Raw genomic sequence first — 19088 nt, 5'->3', positions numbered from 1 at the left:
GATTCTCTTTCAATTTATGTTGAAAACACTACATAAGATAACATGTCATCTGACGTTCTTCTAAAATTGAGTGCCCAATTATTTGGCTATTCCTTTTAATGTGGTACAGTGGATATTATCTTGGTAAAATTTAAATAATCAACTAGTATCTGAACTAAACAATGTGTACCTAAGAAATTCGCACTCAACTGACATATATACTACAAAAGCTTCTGTAGTTTCAATACTAATAGCTACAGATTCTAGAACAGACATGATTTTACCTTTAATAATTAATTTCTTGTACTCAGAGGCAAGGGTTTCCCTAGAGGCGCAGCAGTCAAGAATTGCCCTGCAATGCAGGAGACACAAATCAATCTATGGGTCAAGCAGATCCCCTGGAGAAGGAAATGGTAACCCACTCCCAGTGCTGGAAAATCCCATGGACAGAGGAGCCTGGCACGCTATAGTCCATGGGGTCGCAAGGAGTCAGATATGACTGAAATGACTCAGTACACACGCACAAGTATATCTTAACCAAGCCAGTGTGATCCTTATACCTGATTTGATGGCACACATAATTTTCAGTATCCATTTCAATATAAAATATATGAGTTTGAAATATTTACCTTAACAATAATATTGTTCCTGTAGGGAAGCTCTCTTTCAAAGAGTTTTAATCATTTCCCATATTTTCCCCACTTCCATTCATCAGTTCCACAGCTTAATTCAGACCCACCAAAGCAACATTGTTACCATGTTCAGTTCAGTTCAGTCACCCAGTTGTGTCCAACTCTTTGCAACCCATGAATCGCATGCAGCACGCCAGGCCTCCCTGTCCATCACCAACTCCCAGAGTTCACTCAAACTCACGTCCATCGAGTCAGTGATGCCATCCAGCCATCTCATCCTCTGTCATCCCCTTTTCCTCCTGCCCCCAATCCCTCCCAGCATCACAGTCTTTTCCAATAGCCAACTCTTTGCATGAGGTGGCCAAAGTACTAGAGTTTCAGCTTTAGCATCATTCCTTCCAAAGAAATCCCAGGGCTGATCTCCTTTAGAATGGACTGGTTGGATCTCCTTGCAGTCCAAGGGACTCTCAAGAGTCTTCTCCAACACCACAGTTCAAAAGCATCAATTTTTCAGCGCTCAGCTTTCTTCACAGTCCAACTCTCAAGTCCACAATGTTAGTTAGAACCTATTACTTTTCCATTTAGAAACTTTCAGTGGCTTCTCATCTCAGTCGGAATAAAATCCAAAATCCCAGGCACAGCCCACAGGGCGCACAGAGCTGCCCTCTGGCCATCTCCCTGGGCACTCACTGCCTTCCCCAACTGCACCTGTTGGGCTGGCCGCACCTCCCGCTCCAGTCAGAGCACAGCCCGGTGCCCTCCCCAGGAGCCTGCACTGCCCTCCCCGCACAGCTCTGTGCATCCACCTCAATCCAATCTCTGCTCAGATCAGAGAAGCTACTTCCAGCCCTCACTGCCATCTGCATGCTGTATCTTCACAGCATCCGCCTCTTGACTGTCGGAAAACAATTCTCCGTGGGTCTCTCACTTCTGCACATCTTGCAAACCAGGTACTCATTGCCCTTTTTTTCCTGCACAATCTTTTCAAGAATGTTTGTGCAGCAAGGGGCCTGGGAGACAAAGACAGTATTTTCCTCTGAAGCAAGGGCAGGCACATCTCCGGGCCATTGGAAAGATTCAGCTCCCCTGCACCCTGAGGTCCCTGCTCTGTGACAGTCCCGCTGGGTGCTCTTCACGTGTCCCTGTGAGGGTCAGGACTCAGGAAACTCGTGCAGGACAATGTGGTCCCATGGCTGCTGCCCCTGATGGGAAACAGAAAGATCTTCGTCCCCAAGCAGTCCTGCCTCTCCGACCAACACTCATGGAACTGGAGCAGTCAGGGAAAGTCGCAGAGCCTTCTTGGTTCCTGACGAACATCCCGCTTGTTGGTTTCCTCTTTTTCTGATCATTTCTCTTGACTCATCTTTCACTAACTGCTGCATCCTCATTTCCCTACAGTTTTCAAAGCATTTTACAAAAAGTATCATTTGATGTGGACCTTCAAAAATCCTTAAGAGATCATTTTTTTATTCTCATCTAATGGGGAAGACATTGACCCACAAAGGGTAAAAGGCAAACCCATGATCAGCGTAACAGATCAGTCACAGATCAGCAAATAGAGTCCAGGTCTAACCCTATTATGTTATTAACTTGTGAATGTTTTCTAAAAGACAATTCTCCTGCTGTATATATATTGTGTCAGAAGGGAGGTTAATTACCCACTGCTATCTTCCTTGTGTAGTAAACATGAAAAAGCAAATATGGCAATGAATAAGAAAACTGAGTATTCAAATAAGCACCTGAAAGATACTAAAATACACGTATTTCAGACTTCTTTTATTACGCATTATGACACTTGAATGATTATCTAACACAACTAGAGTCTGCTATCTAAGAGCCCATTTACGTTTCAGGGAAGACACTGGAACAATCCTCAAAATGTTTTCTTTATAACCAGTATTTTCCATCTTTGCAACTTCATTAATCTGAAAAAGGTTCTATACAGTTTAAAGCTTCCTGCACAGCTTTTTTTTGGGATGCATGCAAGAAGCATTTTTACCAGCTTTTCCTCTATAATTTGAGCAAAAAAACTGAAAAAGCTCTCTGTATACAAGTTAGTCAGGCTATTATAATTCATGTCATACCATTCCCAGAGAGACTGAAGACAAGACTGAGAGTATAAGATTCGATTCTTTATACTAGAGAAATAACAAGTTATGAAAAATACCCGACTTTAAAAGCTCTATCCCCAAATGGGCTTTCCCAGTGGCTCAGCAGTGAAAGAAACCTCCCTGCAATACAGGAGATGTGGGTTAGATCCCTAAGTCGGGAAGATCCCCTGGAGGAGGAAATGAGAACCCACTCCTATATTCTTTCCAGGAAAAACAGATGGACAAAGGAGCCTGGCGGTCTACAATCTGTCCAGGGCTGCAAAGAGTCGGACACACTGAGCAACTGAGCACACACACGTGCATGCATGCTAAGTCACTGCAGGTGAGTCCAACTCTGCGACCCCATGGACTGCAGCCTGCCACACTCCTCTGTCCATGGGCTTCTCCAGGCAAAAATACTGCCGTGTGGGTTGTGCTGGAGTGGGCTGCCGTGCCCTCTTCCAGGGGATCTTCCCTACCCAGGGATTGAACCCCCATCTCTTACGTCTCCTGCACTGGCGGGTGGGTTCTTTACTGCTAGCACCATACCCAAGTAGGAAAAATCTACTTGATCCATAACAGACACTGATCTATGGTTCACAGTTCTAATATGCTTATCAATCACTGAATCGATTATTGCATAGTATATAACCACTTCAAGGTTCACAACTTATAAAATTTATTTCTAAATTTCTAATACTAAATTTCACAAATACAGATAAGTAATTAAAGATGTATCCTCTTCTCAAGAAAAATGAAGAAAGTACTAAATATTAAAGAGGAAAACAGAGCTAAGCTGAATATATTAATAAGGCAAAAATTGCTTCATGAAGTGATTCTTTAATTTTAACTCAATTATCACCATTACACTTACTGTGTAGATTATAGCTGCCAACATTCCAAGCAAGGTCAGAGAACTAATGGAAAATGACAAGGCAGCTAAACCATCTGCAAAGAAAGAAAAACAATGTTAAAAATGTATAGCTATTCAAATGTTTATATTTAAGAAATCTATATAAATATAAAAATTGGGTTTCTCACATGCTCCAAAGGAATAAACACCAAATGCATTATCCCATTCTTGAAGTGCTAACTTCAAATGGAAAAGTTCTAAAATAGTTCTTCATAAATGGAATTCTTAAAGATCTTTCAGAGTAAGACTTTTTTTTTCCCCTCACACCTCTTAAAATTAAAGGAAATCACTGCCTAATTATTGAGCCTAAAAAGAAATCAGCAGAATATTAGATGCTCAAAAGTTGGCCAAAAAATTCCCTAGTCTTTCTCAATGGCAGACCTTGAAAAATAACATGATAGGAATGTCACTGTCCTTGACCCTTTCTTCCTCTTCTGCTCAATCTCAAACTCCTAGTTTCTTTGTTATTAACTTTCAAGTAAGTTAGAAAAATATAGCTTATACCTAAAATCGTAAAGAGTTTATTTCTCTCTTCAACTTGAAAGGAGCTAGCATTCTCCCTTAGGGGGAAAAAACACAAACAAATAGAAAATTCTTTCAAAGATAATACGAAAATAGAAATACTATGCTGCTGCTGCTCCTGCTGCTAAGTCACTTCAGTCGTGTCTGACTCTGTGTGACCCCATAGACGGCAGCCCACCAGGCTCCCCTGTCCCTGGGATTCTCCAGGCAAGAACACTAGAGTGGGCTGCCATTTCCTTCTCCAATGCATGAAAGTGAAAAGTGAAAGTGAAGTCGCTCAGTTGTGTCAGACTCTTAGCGACCCCATGGGCTGCAGCCTTCCAGGCTCCTCCATCCATGGGATTTTCCAGGCAAGAGTACTGGAGTGGGGTGCCATTGCCTTTGCTGGAAATGCTATGCTATCAAGTTATATTTAAGAAACCTCTTAAAGGAAGGGGCTTCCCTGGTGGCTCAGACAGTGAAGAGTCTGCCCACAATGCAGGAGACGCTGGTTCGATCCCTGGGTCAGGAAAATCACCTGGAAAAGGAAATGGCAACCCATTCCAGTCTTCTTGCCTGGAAAATCCCATGGGTGGAGAAGTCTGGTGGGCTACAGTCTATGGAGCCACACAGTCAGAGACAACTGAGACACTAACACTTTCACTTTCAAGGAGGCCAAAGAGTGGGCTGTGAGAGTGACACTTTCAAATAAACATGCCAGGTAATGCAGTGAAGTACTATGCAAATCTGAATGTCCTTAAATGTTAAGAACATTAATATGTACATATTCTTAAACATTCTAATATTATTAAATATTACTCTAATATTCAAATTAGAATAATACTAATTGTTCTAGCTTTAATACAGTTTCTACTAGACCAGTATTGACCTAGTTTAAATGCAGGTCCTGTGGAACCAAATACAATTATTAAATTAATTCATTTTATCAATATCAAATAATAAAAATTAGAATGACCTACCTTATTAAAACTAACATCTTAGTTTTAAAATACAATACTTAGGGAGAACATATTACTGACAAGCTCAGAAACTGTGTGAGGCAGATTTTTAAGCCTCAGTTTTTTAAACTGTAATACTACATTTTACCAAATCAAAGACACTGATGCCGTTACTTTTTTGATCTTACTAGAAGTATCAAGAAAAAGTATTCATACAACTAGGAGAGGCCTGGCATTTGGTTAATAGCAATTTTAAGGTATTTTCACTTATAAAATGCATCAAAAAATCAGAGATATAAAAACATGTAAAAATATGCATCTTAGAACTGATAAAGAGGAGTGTTCTGCTAAGATATCTGGCCAATCAAAAACGTTAATATTACTAACAGTGATAAATGAAATGTACTCTAAAATATAGTGTTTAAGATTTGACATTTTTTAAATGGTAATTAAGACTAAAGAGATTACATCAAGTAATTATATAGGTAGCAATGCTACCTGCAGAACAATAATGCTACCTGTATAATTACCGATTCAAGTTATGTGTGTTATGTATTAGTCACTCACTCATGTTCGACTCTTTGCGACCCCATAGACTGTAGCCTGCAGGGCTCCTCTGTCCATGGAGTTCTTTAGGCAAGAATATTGGGAAGGCCATTCCCTTCTCCAGAGGATCTTCCCAACCAGGGAAGGGTCTCCTGCATCGCAGGCAGATTCTTTACTGTCTGAGCCACCAGGGATTCAAGTTATACTAGCATTCAAAGACCAGCAAAACTTAAAGAGAAAAATGTTCAGGGCAAAAAGGTAGCTACTCAAGAGACCTGAAAGAGTCAACTGCTGGAAAAGAAGCAATTTATTTCTTAGCAACAGACTCAGAGGCGTAAATCCTGACATGCAGTATCATTAGATGCCAGGCCTGCTACTGTCTTCTTGCTGGTATCAGCAAGATGTTAATGGACCACAATTTACAAGATGAAATCTTAAGTGGAAAGCAAGAAAATTAAGAAGTTGTACAGCAAAGACTTTAAGACTTAGTTTAATCGTCATTTAATACTGTACCTAGGTAAAGAGAAAGAAGTGCTGATCAAAGAATGTACAGTACCATAAAAAGAATAAATATAAAAGCAGTAAGAATTTTCCACATTTATAAATTTTCTAGGTTTCTTTGAAAATAAAGTTACTATGTTCAAATGTACATGAAATTTTGAATAGCAAAATACCCATTCTTATTTGATAGCAGTTTCTAATACTAACTATATTTTTTAATGATAAAAAACTTTCTTAAACTGACTTCCTAAACCTGCTTTCTCTCCCCCTCTAAAAATGTAGGCTATGCTGATTAAGGCAAGGAAAGCTTTTGGAAAAGGAACTTCCAAATGTTTTGTTGAGATAAATTTATAATAAAGTATCATTTCATCCACATAAAACCTCTGTAATTGGGGAATTCTCTGGTGGTCCAGCAACTAGGACTCTGTGCTTCCACTGCAGGGGACACAGGCAAACAGAGCAAAAAAAAAAACAAAAACCTCTCCAATTTATATTCCACAAAAAATTACCTAATCAGGATCAAAGAGCAACATAAGGTTCTTTCAGTTTAAAGATAAAAACCAGTATCTAGCATATTTAACATATTACTCTATATTATCCTAAGTGAATTGAAGACCACACAGAAATTATAAAACCTTTACTGCTAAAATACTTTGAAGATCACCTTTTCTTTTCAACATGGTACTTTTATAAAGAAGTCAAGAGATTGGCTATATAACAGCTAGATGGATTCCTCATCTGCCTAGCATCCTTTAAACCATGAGTTAAGAGAATTACGAAGTTAAATTCTTAGCAGTGTAAAAACAGACACCTTCCAAAGACAGTCACAAGTATCATGAAATATGAATTACTATGGACTATTTTTTTAAAGAATACTTACGACTACTTCCAAGTTCTTCAAACAGGAACTTCACCTTTTCCCACTGTGTAGAATTTTTGTTATCAGGAAGATTCAATGGAACGAAAGCACTACAAAGGAGGAAGTAACTCTGCTTAATGGCTTTAAAGACAAAAGGTTGAATAAAAGGAAATGACCTGAAACTCCATTTCTAGTTATTTTTTTAAGGTAAGGTCAACGTTCCCCCTCAAAGAATTAGCAAATCCAATCTGCACCATGTACAGAGGGGTGTGAGAAATTTCTCATCCACACATTTAATATATCACACATTTATTTTCATGATTTAGTTTCTATATTCAGTATAATTAGTTTCCTTTGTAATCCTATGTATTTTATTTTTTGCATTTAAAGCTATTTTGTCCACAGCACAAAAAGGTTAAGAATCTCTTGTTAAATCAGAATAGAAGTCATGCTTTCAGTATATTTAAATGTATAAAAAAGAACAGAAGGAAAAGACACTAGAATTAACAGCAAATATCTCATTGTGGAACTAGGGTGATGTTTACTTCCTCAGTATTTCTCTGGGTATTTCAAGATTCTATCTAATATATATAATGAAGTAGTTTCATTTACTTTTTAATCTACAACTGAAAAAAAGAGACAAAAAAAGAAAAGCACTTCATAATCTAGCTCAGAAACAAAACAAGAGACTAAAAAGCTGAGCACCCCCTTTAGACTGTGCATGTGAACTCTATCTCCTATGCAACATAATCTTAACTGCAAGCCAAGTGGTAAGATCTATTTTTTTGTAAAGGGGTAATACTGAATGAGTTCAGCAATATATTAAGATAGTCATTCTGATAATGCATGCAAGTAAAACAAAGTAATTACTCTAATTAAAAAAATTTTTAGACCATTGCTTGCAGGCAGATTCTTTACCAGCTGAGCTACAAGGGAACCCCAATACTGGAGTGGGTAGCCTATCCCTTCTCCAGCAGACCTTCCCGACCCAGGAATCGAACTGGGGTCTCCTGCATTGCAGGTGGATTCGTTACCAACTGAACTATCAGGGAAGCCCTTACTTGGTAAAACCGATACTTTTTATCCTTATAAAAAGATGAATCAGCAGACACAGCACAAGGTTATTTAAATTTCTATTTGCACTGACATCAATTTACTACACTCATCTCAATCTTTGAGACTTATTTCTCACTACTTTTACAGAGAAAATTGATTATCCATAAGGAAAGAGCAATACATGTAAAAAATTCATTGTTTGTTTCCCTGGTTATAAAATAAAAAACAATTAAATAAAACCATTAAGATGGAATCAAAAAATAAAGAACAGCTTATGCATAATATACTTCTATAACAACATTAACTTATATATTAGCACTTGAATAAAAATATAAATCAAGCCAGAAAATCTATATAACATTCTTCTATTTTATTCGGATGCAGTTTTTTCAGAGATATATATTTATATGGAAAAAATTGTACATGTATATTTTTGAAAAGTATACTTTGAAATTCTTAGTTGGAATACAGGGAAAAATTCTGTGTTGCACAAAATACCATCTCCAGTACTATTAAGACAGAAATATGTATTACAAATATCCAAAAACAGCATTCCTACTTAGAATATTCAGTATCTATATCAGTTTTATGTAACCAAAGGTTCTGTCCAGTGGGAAAAGAAAGTAATTAACTCTTGCTCTTGACACTTTCATGTTAAAGCTGCTGAATAGGGCTCTTAAACAATTTAAATATTTAGAGAAACTTGACGTGCCCAAAAACAACAATCTTAAATGACCCAAACTATTGTCAGAATGACTTCAGGAAGACACTTACTCTGAAACAACCAGCAGAGCACTAACATTCCGGCACTATTATCTTAGGTAGAACTAGAGCGAGCAGCTAAAGCATAAACCCTAAGCAGGTTCATCAACCGCCTTGCCACCAGGACCATGTAATCCAAAAAGACATAAAATATCTTCTCGTAAACTAAGAGCAACATAAGCAGAATCCAAGGGTTATAACTAAATATGTCTATATGTCATGGGCGATAATATTCAAAACATTTAACAATGAATCTTGAGCTTCCCTGGTGGCTCAGATGGTAAAGAATCTGCCTGCAATGCAGGAGACCCAGGTTTGATCCCTGGGTTGGAAGATCCCCTGGAGAAGGGTATGGCTACCCACTCCAATATTCTTGACTGGAGAATTCCATAGACAGAGAAGCCTGACGGGCTAGTCTGTGGGATGGCAAACAGTAAGACATGACTGAGAGACTTTCACTCACTTCCCATGGCAAAGGCATTCACAAGGCAATATATGCTGCCCTTGGTTCTGAAGACCTTGCTGAACCAGGATTTACCCTCTGACTGGGCCAAGGGTGCGGTAACTCAGGAGTAGCTGCTGACTTACGTGGAAACATCTCAACCTTTTAACAACCAGAAGGGGTCAAGCCATGTTCACCAGACAAATATCAGCCCCTCAGACAAAAACCTAGACAGAGACCTGACGCACAAGCATCTCCTGACAGATGCAGAGGCCACTTTAGCAGGAAGAGCACAGAATATAGACACACAGGAAGAGCACAGAATATAGACACATTTGCTCTGATGGGGAGGCATTTACTGACAGTTATATGCCTATCAGGCATTTACTGAATGGTGATGATACTAAAGAAACCCAAAGTGTAATGAGATTTGTGTGGTTGAAAGCTACAGATATTCTTAACCTCAGTCTATCTCTCTCTCAAAAAAAAAAAAAAAAAAATCGATCCAGCAAACTGTTTGTATCTATTCTTTACTCAAACTCTTTTCCCATTTAGGTTACTATGGAATGTTGAGCCAAGTTCACTGTGCTGTACAGTAGGTCCCTGTTGGTTATCTATTTTAAATATAGTAGTGTATACACTAACTGAATCAATTTGCTGTAAACCTACAACACATCATTCTTAATCAACTATAAAGAAATGAATACAGAGAACCTCAACTTTCAAAGACACTCAATACAAGATCAAGCTAAGAACTGAAATCCTCATAAGATTATAAATGTTCTTTCTGCTCTTAACAACAGTAAAACTGCTTAGAAAAAATCTTCAACACCCAATCTGAGTGAATTAGCTTAATACAGATTATCTCTTCAGGAAGGGACAAAGGAAAGGCTAATGAATTTCAGTAGATATGAAACTGAAATCAGGAATTTAGCAAAACTGAAAATAAGATTTTTACCTCCTATACTCAATCACCAAGTCACATTTATCTTCCAAATTGCCCACCTGTTTGTTCCTCCCTGCTCTCTGTAACTACTCCAGCTCAGACTCTCACCTCCCACCTGAACGACGACAGTGGTAGTTAACTGACTGATCTTCCTACCCACCGTTTGTGTCTCACTGACCAACTCCCAAATGCCCCTTTCCATGCATCCTTCAGTGTTGCAAAAAATTCACACATATTTGCTTTCATGGATGCAAACACCAGTATATCCACACCTGCACTGCCTTTCAATTGCTCAGCAGGATAAAACTCAATGTCTTAAGCACTGTATGTAAGATCCGGAGCCCACCTATGTGGCTAAGCTCATGGTCTGTCCCTTGCCAACACAAACACCTGAAATGCCATCTTACAATTTTTTCTTCTTTCGTACTGAAGGATCAAGAAGAGATGGAAGGAATACATGGAAGAACTGTACAAAAAAGATCTTAATGAACTGGATAACGATGATGGTGTGGTCAGTCAGCCAGAGCCAGACATTCTGGAGCATGAAGTCAAGCAAGCCTTAGGAAACTCTGCTCTTAATAAACATAGTGGATGCAATGGAATTCCAGTAGAACTATTCAAAACCCTAAAGGATGAAATTGCTTTTAAAAAGTGCTGCACTCAATATGTCAGCAAATCTGGAAGATCCAGCGGTGGTCACAGGACAGAAGGGTAGCACCAAAGAATGTTCTAACCATTGGACAATTGCACTCCTCTCCCATGCTAGTAAGGTCATGCTTAAAATCTTGCATACCAGGCTTCAGCATTATATGAACCAAGAACTCCCAGACATCCAAGCTGGGTTTAGAAAAGGCAGAGGAACCAGAGATTAAAATTGCCAACATTTGCTGGATCATAAAGAAAGCAAGGGAATTCCAGAAAAACATCTACCTGTTTCATTGACTACGCTAAAGTCTTTGACTGTGTGGATCATAACAAAATGTGGAAAGCTTTTACAGATGGGAATACCAGACCCTCTTACCTGTCTCCTGAGAAATCTGTATGCAGGTCAAGAAGCAACAGTTTGAACCCTGAATGGAAAAACTGATTGGTTCAGGACTGAGAAAGGAGTACCACAAGGCTGTCGGCTGTCACCCTGTTTATTTAACCTACATGCTGAGAACATCATGAGAGATGCCGGGCCGGATGAGTCATAAGCTGGAATCAAGATAGGCAGGAGAAACATCAACAACCTCAGACATGTGGATGATACCACTCTAATGGCAGAAAGCCAAGAGGAACTAAAGAACATCTTGATGAGGGTGAAGGAGGAGAGTGAAAGAGCCAGCTTAAAACTAAATATTACAAAAACTAAGATCATGGCATCTGGCCCCATTACTTCATGACAAACAGAAGGGGAAAAGGTTGAAGCAGTGACAGATTTCCTCTTCTTGTGCTCCAAAGTCAGTGGATGGTGACTGCAGCCTTGAAATCAGAAAATGACTGCTTCTTGGCAGGAAAGCTATGATAAACCTAGACAGTGTGCTGAAAAGCAGAGATATTATTTTGCCAACAAAGGTCTATATAATCAAGACTGTGGTCTTCCCAGTGGTGATGTACAGATGTGAGAATTGGGCCATAAAGAAGGCAGAACACCGAAGAATTGATGCCTTTGAACTGTGGAGCTGGAGAAGACTCCTGAGAGTACCTTGGACTGCAAGGAGATCAAACCAGTCAACCTTAAGGGAAACTAACCCTGAATACTCATTGGAAGGACTGATGCTGAAGCTGAAGCTCCAGTATTTTGGTCACCTGATGGAACAGCCAACTCATTGGAAAAGTCCCTGATGCTGGGAAAAATCTGAGGGCAGAAGGAGAAGAGGGCATCAGAGGATGAGATGGCTGGATGGCATCATGCAATGGACATGAACTTGGGCAAACTTCAGGAAATGGTGAGGGACAGGGAGCCCTGGCATGCTACAGGGTCGCAAAGAGTCAGACACAACTGGAGACTGGACAACAACAACTGGGGGAGGGAGGATTTAAGTTCACATTCCACTTTTTATATCATTCTTTAACTATTCCATGCTAACTTCAGTTTCTCAGTCACCATATGGAATAGACTCAATTGTGTCCCGTCCCCCTCAAATTACTATGTTGAAGTGCTAAGTCCCCATGTGAATGGTACCTGGATACAAGGTCCCAAGGGTGACTCTCTGACCTGATGGGACTGATGTCCTTGTAGGGAGAAGAACAGACACCAGAGCTCGCGGGTGGCCAGCAGAGAGGAAAAGCCGTAGGAAGACACAGTGAGAAGGCGGCCATCTGGAAGCCAAGGAGAGAGCTCCCACCAGACACCAAACCTGCTGACACTAATTTTAGACTCTCAGCCTCCGGAACTATAAGAAGTAGGTGTCCACTGTTGAAGCTAGCAAGCCTGTTGTATTCTGTTAAGACAGCTCAAGTAGGTGGCTAAGTGGTAAACAATCCACCTGCTAAAGCAGGAGATGTAGAAGACATGGGTTCAGACTCTGGGTCAGGAAAATCCTCTGGAGAAGGACATGGCAGCCCACTTCAGTATTCTTGGCTGGAAACTTCCATGGACAGAGGAGCCTGGTGTGCTATAGCCCATGGGACTGAAAAGAGCTGGACACAACTCTGCAGGCATGTACATTATTCCCAGCCCAAGTAGACTAATACAGATTTTGGCACTATGAAGCAGGTGTCTACTTTGTAACAAATACCTAAACATGTGCATGTGATTTTGGAGCTCAGTGATAGGGAAAGACCTAAAGACACTGGAGGTTGCATGCCAGAGAAAGTCTAAACTGCCCTGAACGGAATACTAATAAAAACGTGGATGTTAAAGGCAATTCTGGTGAGAACTCAGGAAGAAAAAGAGCGTTTTAGAGAAAGCCTCTATCATCTTAGAGAAGACATACAAGCTGTGAGAATGCTGTTAGAAATATGGACACAAAGGGTCATTCTGAGGAAATCTCAGCTAGAAATGAAGAATATGTTAATGGAAACTGAAAGAAAGGAGATCATTATTAGAAAGTGACGAAGAGCTTGGCTGAATAGTTTTATAGTGCTTTATGGATGGCAGAACTACTCGTAAGAGATAAGACTGGATATTTAGCTGTGGAAAATTCTAAGCAAAGTGCTGGAAGGAGCAGGTTGGTTTCTCCATACCATTTATAGTAAAATGCAAGAGAGAGAGAGATAAGCAAAAAGGAACCATCCTTTTGAAAACACTGAGAAGGCACCTTCTAAGAGCTTGGCTGAACAATCACTTGTCAAGGAGATTAGTACGGGTGGAAACCATCGATTTAATCAGCTGTCTCACAGAAGACAGGAATAGACAGGGTGACACCAGCAGAGACCCAGTCAACCTGAACTAAGGTAAGGGAGCACAGATGAAACACAGTAAGGGAAGGCTCAGACTCGAGATTCGTCAGGATGGGGTCACAGAGTTATTTAGCAGAGAATATGTTTTCATCCTTCAAGAAAGACCCCAAAGGCACTTCAGTCACCATCAGGGCTGCCGCTCCTACTAGACTAGAGGGCAAAGCTGCTTCCTCCTTAATTTCAGAAGACAGGGTCCTCTGCTCAGTTTAGCTGCTAGGGAGCTGATGCAGAGTCAAGGGGGCAGGACCAACACCCAGAATCAGGGGGGGGGGCAGGGCAGGGCTGCAGAGGGCCGGGGCAGTGACCCATCCCTCGGTGGGCCTGGAGGGCAAAGCACCCATCAAAGATGATTATTCCTGAGCCTTAAGGCCTAAGGGACTCTGCCTTGCTAGGTTCTGAACTGGTTTGGCACATTCACATTTCCTTTCTGGTGTCTCCCTTTAGGATGGAAATGCCTGTCCTGTGCCTGTCCCACCACTGTGTCTGGAAGCACATAACCTGTCCTGTTGCACAGGTTCACTGCTGGGCAAGGGTTCCAACCAGGATGAGATGAGTCTTCAGGTCTCACCTACACCTGATCTAGATGACATTCAGATGAGACCCAAGACTCAGATTCCATGCTGGGTTAAGACTTTGGGGCCTTGCTGGGATGAGGTAAGTGCATTTTGCATGTGAGAAAAACATGGATTTTGGGGAAGGCAAAGAACAGAGTGCTGTAGACTGACTTTGTCCCCACAAAATCGATGCTGAAGCCTCAATCACCAACAGGATGGTATGTGGATACAGCGCCTATAGGGAGGTTCAGTCAGTTCAGTTCAGAGGTTCAGTCCTGTCTGACTCTTTGCGACCCCAAGGACTGCAGCACGCCAGGCTTCCCTGTCCAGCACCAACACCCAGGGCTTGCTCACACTCAAGTCCATCGAGTCAGTGATGCCATCCAACAATCTCATCCACTGTCGTTCCCTCCTCCTCCTGCCCTCAATCTTTCCCAGCATCAGGGTCTTTTTCAATGAAGACAGTTCTTTGCATCAGGTGGCCAAAGTATTGGAGTTTCAGCTTCAGCAGCAGTCCTTCCAATGCATATTCAGGGTTGATTTCCCTTAGGATTGACTGGTTGGATGTCCCTGCAGTCCAAGGGACTCTCAAGAGTCTTCTCCAACACCACAGTTCAAAAGCATCAGTTCTTTGACTATCAGTTTTCTTTAGGGTCCAACTCTCACAATCACACATGACTAATGGAAAAACCACAGCTTTGACTAGATGGACCTTTGTCAGCAAACCAATGTCTAGGGCTTCCCTGGTGGCTCAGAGGTTAAAGCGTCTGCCTGCAATGCGGGAGACCTGGGTTCGATCCCTGGGTCGGGAAGATCCCCTGGAGAAGGAAATGGCAACCCACTCCAGTATTCTTGCCTGGAGAATCCCATGGACGGAGGATCCTGGTAGGCTACAGTCCACAGGGTCACAAAGAGTTGGACATGACTGAGTGACTTCATTTTTTTTTTTTTTAACATTCTTTGGCATTGCCTTTCTTTGGGATAGGAATGAAAACTGACCTTTTCCAGTCCTGTGGCCACTGATGAGTTTTCCAACTTTGTTGGCATATTGAGCGCAACACTTTCATAGCATCGTCTTTCAGGATTTGAAATAGTTCAACTGGAATTCCATCACCTCCACTTGCTTTGTTACTAGTGATGCTTCCTAAGGCCCCCTTGACATCAGACTCCAGGATGTCTGGCTCTAGGTGAGTGATCACACCATCGTGATTATCTTGGTCGTGAAGATCTTTTTTGTACAGTTCTTCTGTGTATTCTTGCCACCTCTTCTTAATATCTTCTGCTTCTGTTAGGTCCATTCCATATTGTTTCTTTCCTTTATTGAGCCCATCTTTGCATGAAATGTTCCCTTGGTATCTCTAACTTTCTTGAAGAAATCTCTGGTCTTTCCCATTCTATTGTTTTCCTCTATTTCTTTGCATTAATTGCTGAGGAAGGCTTTCTTCTCTCTCCTTGCTACTCTTCGGAACTCTGCATTGAGATGTGTATATCTTTCCCTTTCTCCTTTGCTTTTTGCTTCTCTTCTTTTCACAGCTATTTGTAAGGCCTCCTCAGACAACCATTTTGCCTTTTTGCATTTTTCTTGAGGATGGTCTTGATCATCGTCTCCTGTACAATGTCACGAACCTCCATCCATAGTTCTTCAGGAACTCTATCAGGTCTAATCCCTTGAATCTATTTCTCACTTCCACCATATAATCATAAGGGATTTGATTTAGGTCATGCCTAAATGGTCTAGTAGTTTTCCCTACTTTCTTCAATTTAAGTCTGAATTTGGCAATAACGATTCATGATCTGAGCCACAGTCAGCTCCCAGTCTTGTTTTGGCTGACTGTACAGACCTTCTCCATCTTTGGCTGTGAAGAATATAATCAATCTGATTTCAGTGTTGACCGTCTGGTGATGTCCATGTGTAGAGTCACCTCTTGTGTTGTGCGAAGAGGGTGTTTGCTATGACCAGTGCGTAGGGAGGTAACTAAAGTTAAATGAGGTCATATACTGGGACCCTAGCCAATGGGCATGATGTCCCTTGAGAAGAGGAAGAGTCCCTGGAGACACGCTACCCCGTGAAGCACAGGAAAGACCATGTGAGGGCACCATGGGAAGGAGACTACTATCGTCTCCAAGCAGCCTCATCAGAAACCAAACTTGCCTGCACCCTGATCATGACCTCAGGGTCTAGAACTGCAAGAAAATAAAACACCTGCTGTTCACAGTCGTGTGAGCAGACTAGTACAGGTAACCCTGACACAGTGTGTGGGATTGGTGGTGCCAACCCTCTAGGCGATCACAACTTGAGTCTGACTTACACTCGTCCTCAGATAGGTGTTCCCTCCACACTCACGATCCTCAGTACCCCAGTTCCACATCCACTTATTAACCAACCTCACAGGACTGCAGGGCTGGCGACTGCAGAAACCCATGTGTAAGCGGACCACACAGCTCAAATCCATTCAAGGGCAAACTGTGCATTACAGCTGCTATCCACCAGTTTCCTTTATGTAGTCTGCTGACCAATTTCCACTTCACCAAACTCTGATTCAAAGATTAATTCCTTTTATGTCTTACCTGATTCTGTAAAGCAGAATTTGCTACCTCACCATCAGCCTCTGGCATTGGTCTCTTATCAGAGTCCTTAAACACAGTAACTCAAGTATCTATTTGCAGCTCTTTGCACGTGAACTGTGAGGAGAGTTCACAACCCTCCATCTTTATTCCTAAGACTGCACAACCCACAAGGGCTCCAATGGTGTTAGCTGCATGATCTGCTTAAACCTAGACCACATTTTGGCCAAAAAATTACCTACTGTTTTATCAAAAACAAGTTTATCACTTAACAAAAACTAGAGCGTGTCACCTTCAAGAGTTTCAGGAAATGCAGCCCATCACTTACCCTAATGCCCCTCCCGCAGACACACACAAGGTAAGGAGATAATAGGACAGCACTGTGTCCTCCAGTCACAGGCTTCTGGCCGGTGAACTAGAGGAGCCCACGCCCTCCCCGCACATCAGGGGCCTCAGCAGATGTCCCACCGCAGACATGCAGGAGAAAACAAGAGCCCGTCAGAGAGGGACACTTTCATTTGCCCCCAAACCAGTGCACCGGCCTGGAACTCCTTCCACTTGCATCCCTCTTAGACACAAGGAGGAAACGCCCTTGCCTGCACCGCCATCACAGCTGCCTGCTATCTGAGAGCTCTGCACACCCTTCCTTCTCACTTGCTACTCACCTGCCAATCAAGGCTTTCAGTGTAAGCACAAAAGGATTCCAGGCCTGAGAAAGGAGGGAGGCAGCACAGCGAGTAGTGTGTGGCAATCATCTACCTCACTTCCCACATGTCACAAAGGACAAAGCTCTAGTTCTCACTGCATGTTGCTACTGAAGAAGAAACTATTGAGTTTCCTATGGCCTGACCTGGTGGCCTACTCCACATCCTTCCTGAAGGCTAAGACTGCCCATGAACCATGTGAACTCGTGAGGCTCCCTCAGCAAACCTGCTCCTCCTCCAGATCTGCCTGTGGATGACAGGGTCACCCTTCCCGTGGAGTAAAGAACCTGGCCTTGCCCAAAGCGAGGTCCGAATTTTGCCCACGATTCTGGAATGTCATCCAGGTCATACCCAACAGGGCATCTGTTTTCAGGACAGGGGCTGGCCATACCCAGCTTCACGTGATAGGCCAGAAAGACCATCATGCAATTCAGCATGGAGGTGAGATGACCATGCAGGCAATTACAGGCTATCAGTCATTCAGACGTGCTGCAATAAAAACGCCACACGAGCTTCCCTTGTGGGAAATACAAGCAGCCCTCCAGCATTTTGAAAGTTCACTTTATGCCATTTCACTTTTCTGAAAGAACTACATTAGTACCTATTTTCACTAGGTCAAAGAAATCTGAAAAGGAAACTGTCAATTGTATGAAGAAAGGCAAAAGGCAAAGACAACATCAGAGTTGGTTCTGGAGTCTGTTTACAGAGGCAGTATGCACCCTGAGCAGAGTGTGACACCACCCAGTTCTTCCCCGGGAACCACACTCAGCGTCTCAGCATCCAGCCACCACAACCCTGACCTGGGTCTGTGGGCATCTGTGCTCTATCTGGTTTATTTTGTGCCTCCGTGAGCAAGGTGGGTCCTCAGGGAATTGTTCACTCCCTTTACGCCATTTCAGTTTAGGAAAGGTTTCCGAGCAACCCTCTAGTTTGGGACGGTGGGGAATCTGTACTCCACACGTGTTGTCACACACGGAAGCCAGAGGACAACAGTCACCTCACATCTGGAATCTTCCCAGACTCTGTCCTATGCATCTCTCAAGAGGCTGATTTTAATCTGTCTTCTTTACCTGTAATAAATGGTAAGTGAAGTGAAGTCACTCAGTCGTGTCTGACTCTTTGTGACCCCATGGACTGTAGCCTATCAGGCTCCTCCGCACATGGGGTTTCCTAGGTAAGATTACTGGAGTGGGGTGCCATTTCCTTCTCCAGTTATCTTCCCAACCCACGGATCGAATCTGGGTCTCCTGCATTGTGGGCAGACACTTCACGTTCTGAGCCACCAGGGAAGTCCTTGGTAACCATGGATATAATTGCTTTCAGTGAGTTCTGTGAATCCTTCTAGAGAATTACCATAGCTGAGGGTAGTTTCAGGAGCCCTGAAACAGCTTGCGGTTGATTTCAGAGGTGAGAGGAGTGCTCCTTGAAGTCTGCAGTTGGGCTAAGTCCAGGCGCATCTATCTTCCTTTCCTCCTCATCTCATACCCCCCATGCCTGCCCTGTGAGAAACCCCTGCCAGCTCTCTCTCCAAACCACAGGCAGGATCTCCTCACTGCTGCAACCATCCTGTCTGGGTGACTGCAAGAGCTCCTAACAGACATCAAGTTTCTAGCCTGACCACCACAAAGTCAACTCTCAATACACCATCCAGGAATCTGCAGAATGTCAGATCCTGTCACTCCATGAGCAAAT

At 42.2% G+C, this 19088-nt stretch overlaps 1 protein-coding gene across 1 annotated transcript in view; it reads right to left on the bottom strand.

Moving 5' to 3' along the window:
• LMBRD1 (LMBR1 domain containing 1) overlaps window positions 1-19088 on the bottom strand; it is a 144496-nt gene that overhangs the window by 59861 nt on the left and 65547 nt on the right. The window contains exons 6-7 of the mRNA XM_069599500.1: window positions 7002-7090; window positions 3576-3649 (exon numbers count right to left, since the gene is read on the bottom strand). Coding sequence (XP_069455601.1) covers window positions 3576-3649; window positions 7002-7090 — 163 coding nt within the window. The remainder of the gene's footprint in view (window positions 1-3575; window positions 3650-7001; window positions 7091-19088) is intronic.

This window comes from Ovis canadensis, chromosome 9 (genome assembly GCF_042477335.2).
Source record: "Ovis canadensis isolate MfBH-ARS-UI-01 breed Bighorn chromosome 9, ARS-UI_OviCan_v2, whole genome shotgun sequence".
Taxonomy (NCBI): domain Eukaryota; kingdom Metazoa; phylum Chordata; class Mammalia; order Artiodactyla; family Bovidae; genus Ovis; species Ovis canadensis.
This window is presented reverse-complemented; position numbering and strand designations above follow the sequence as displayed.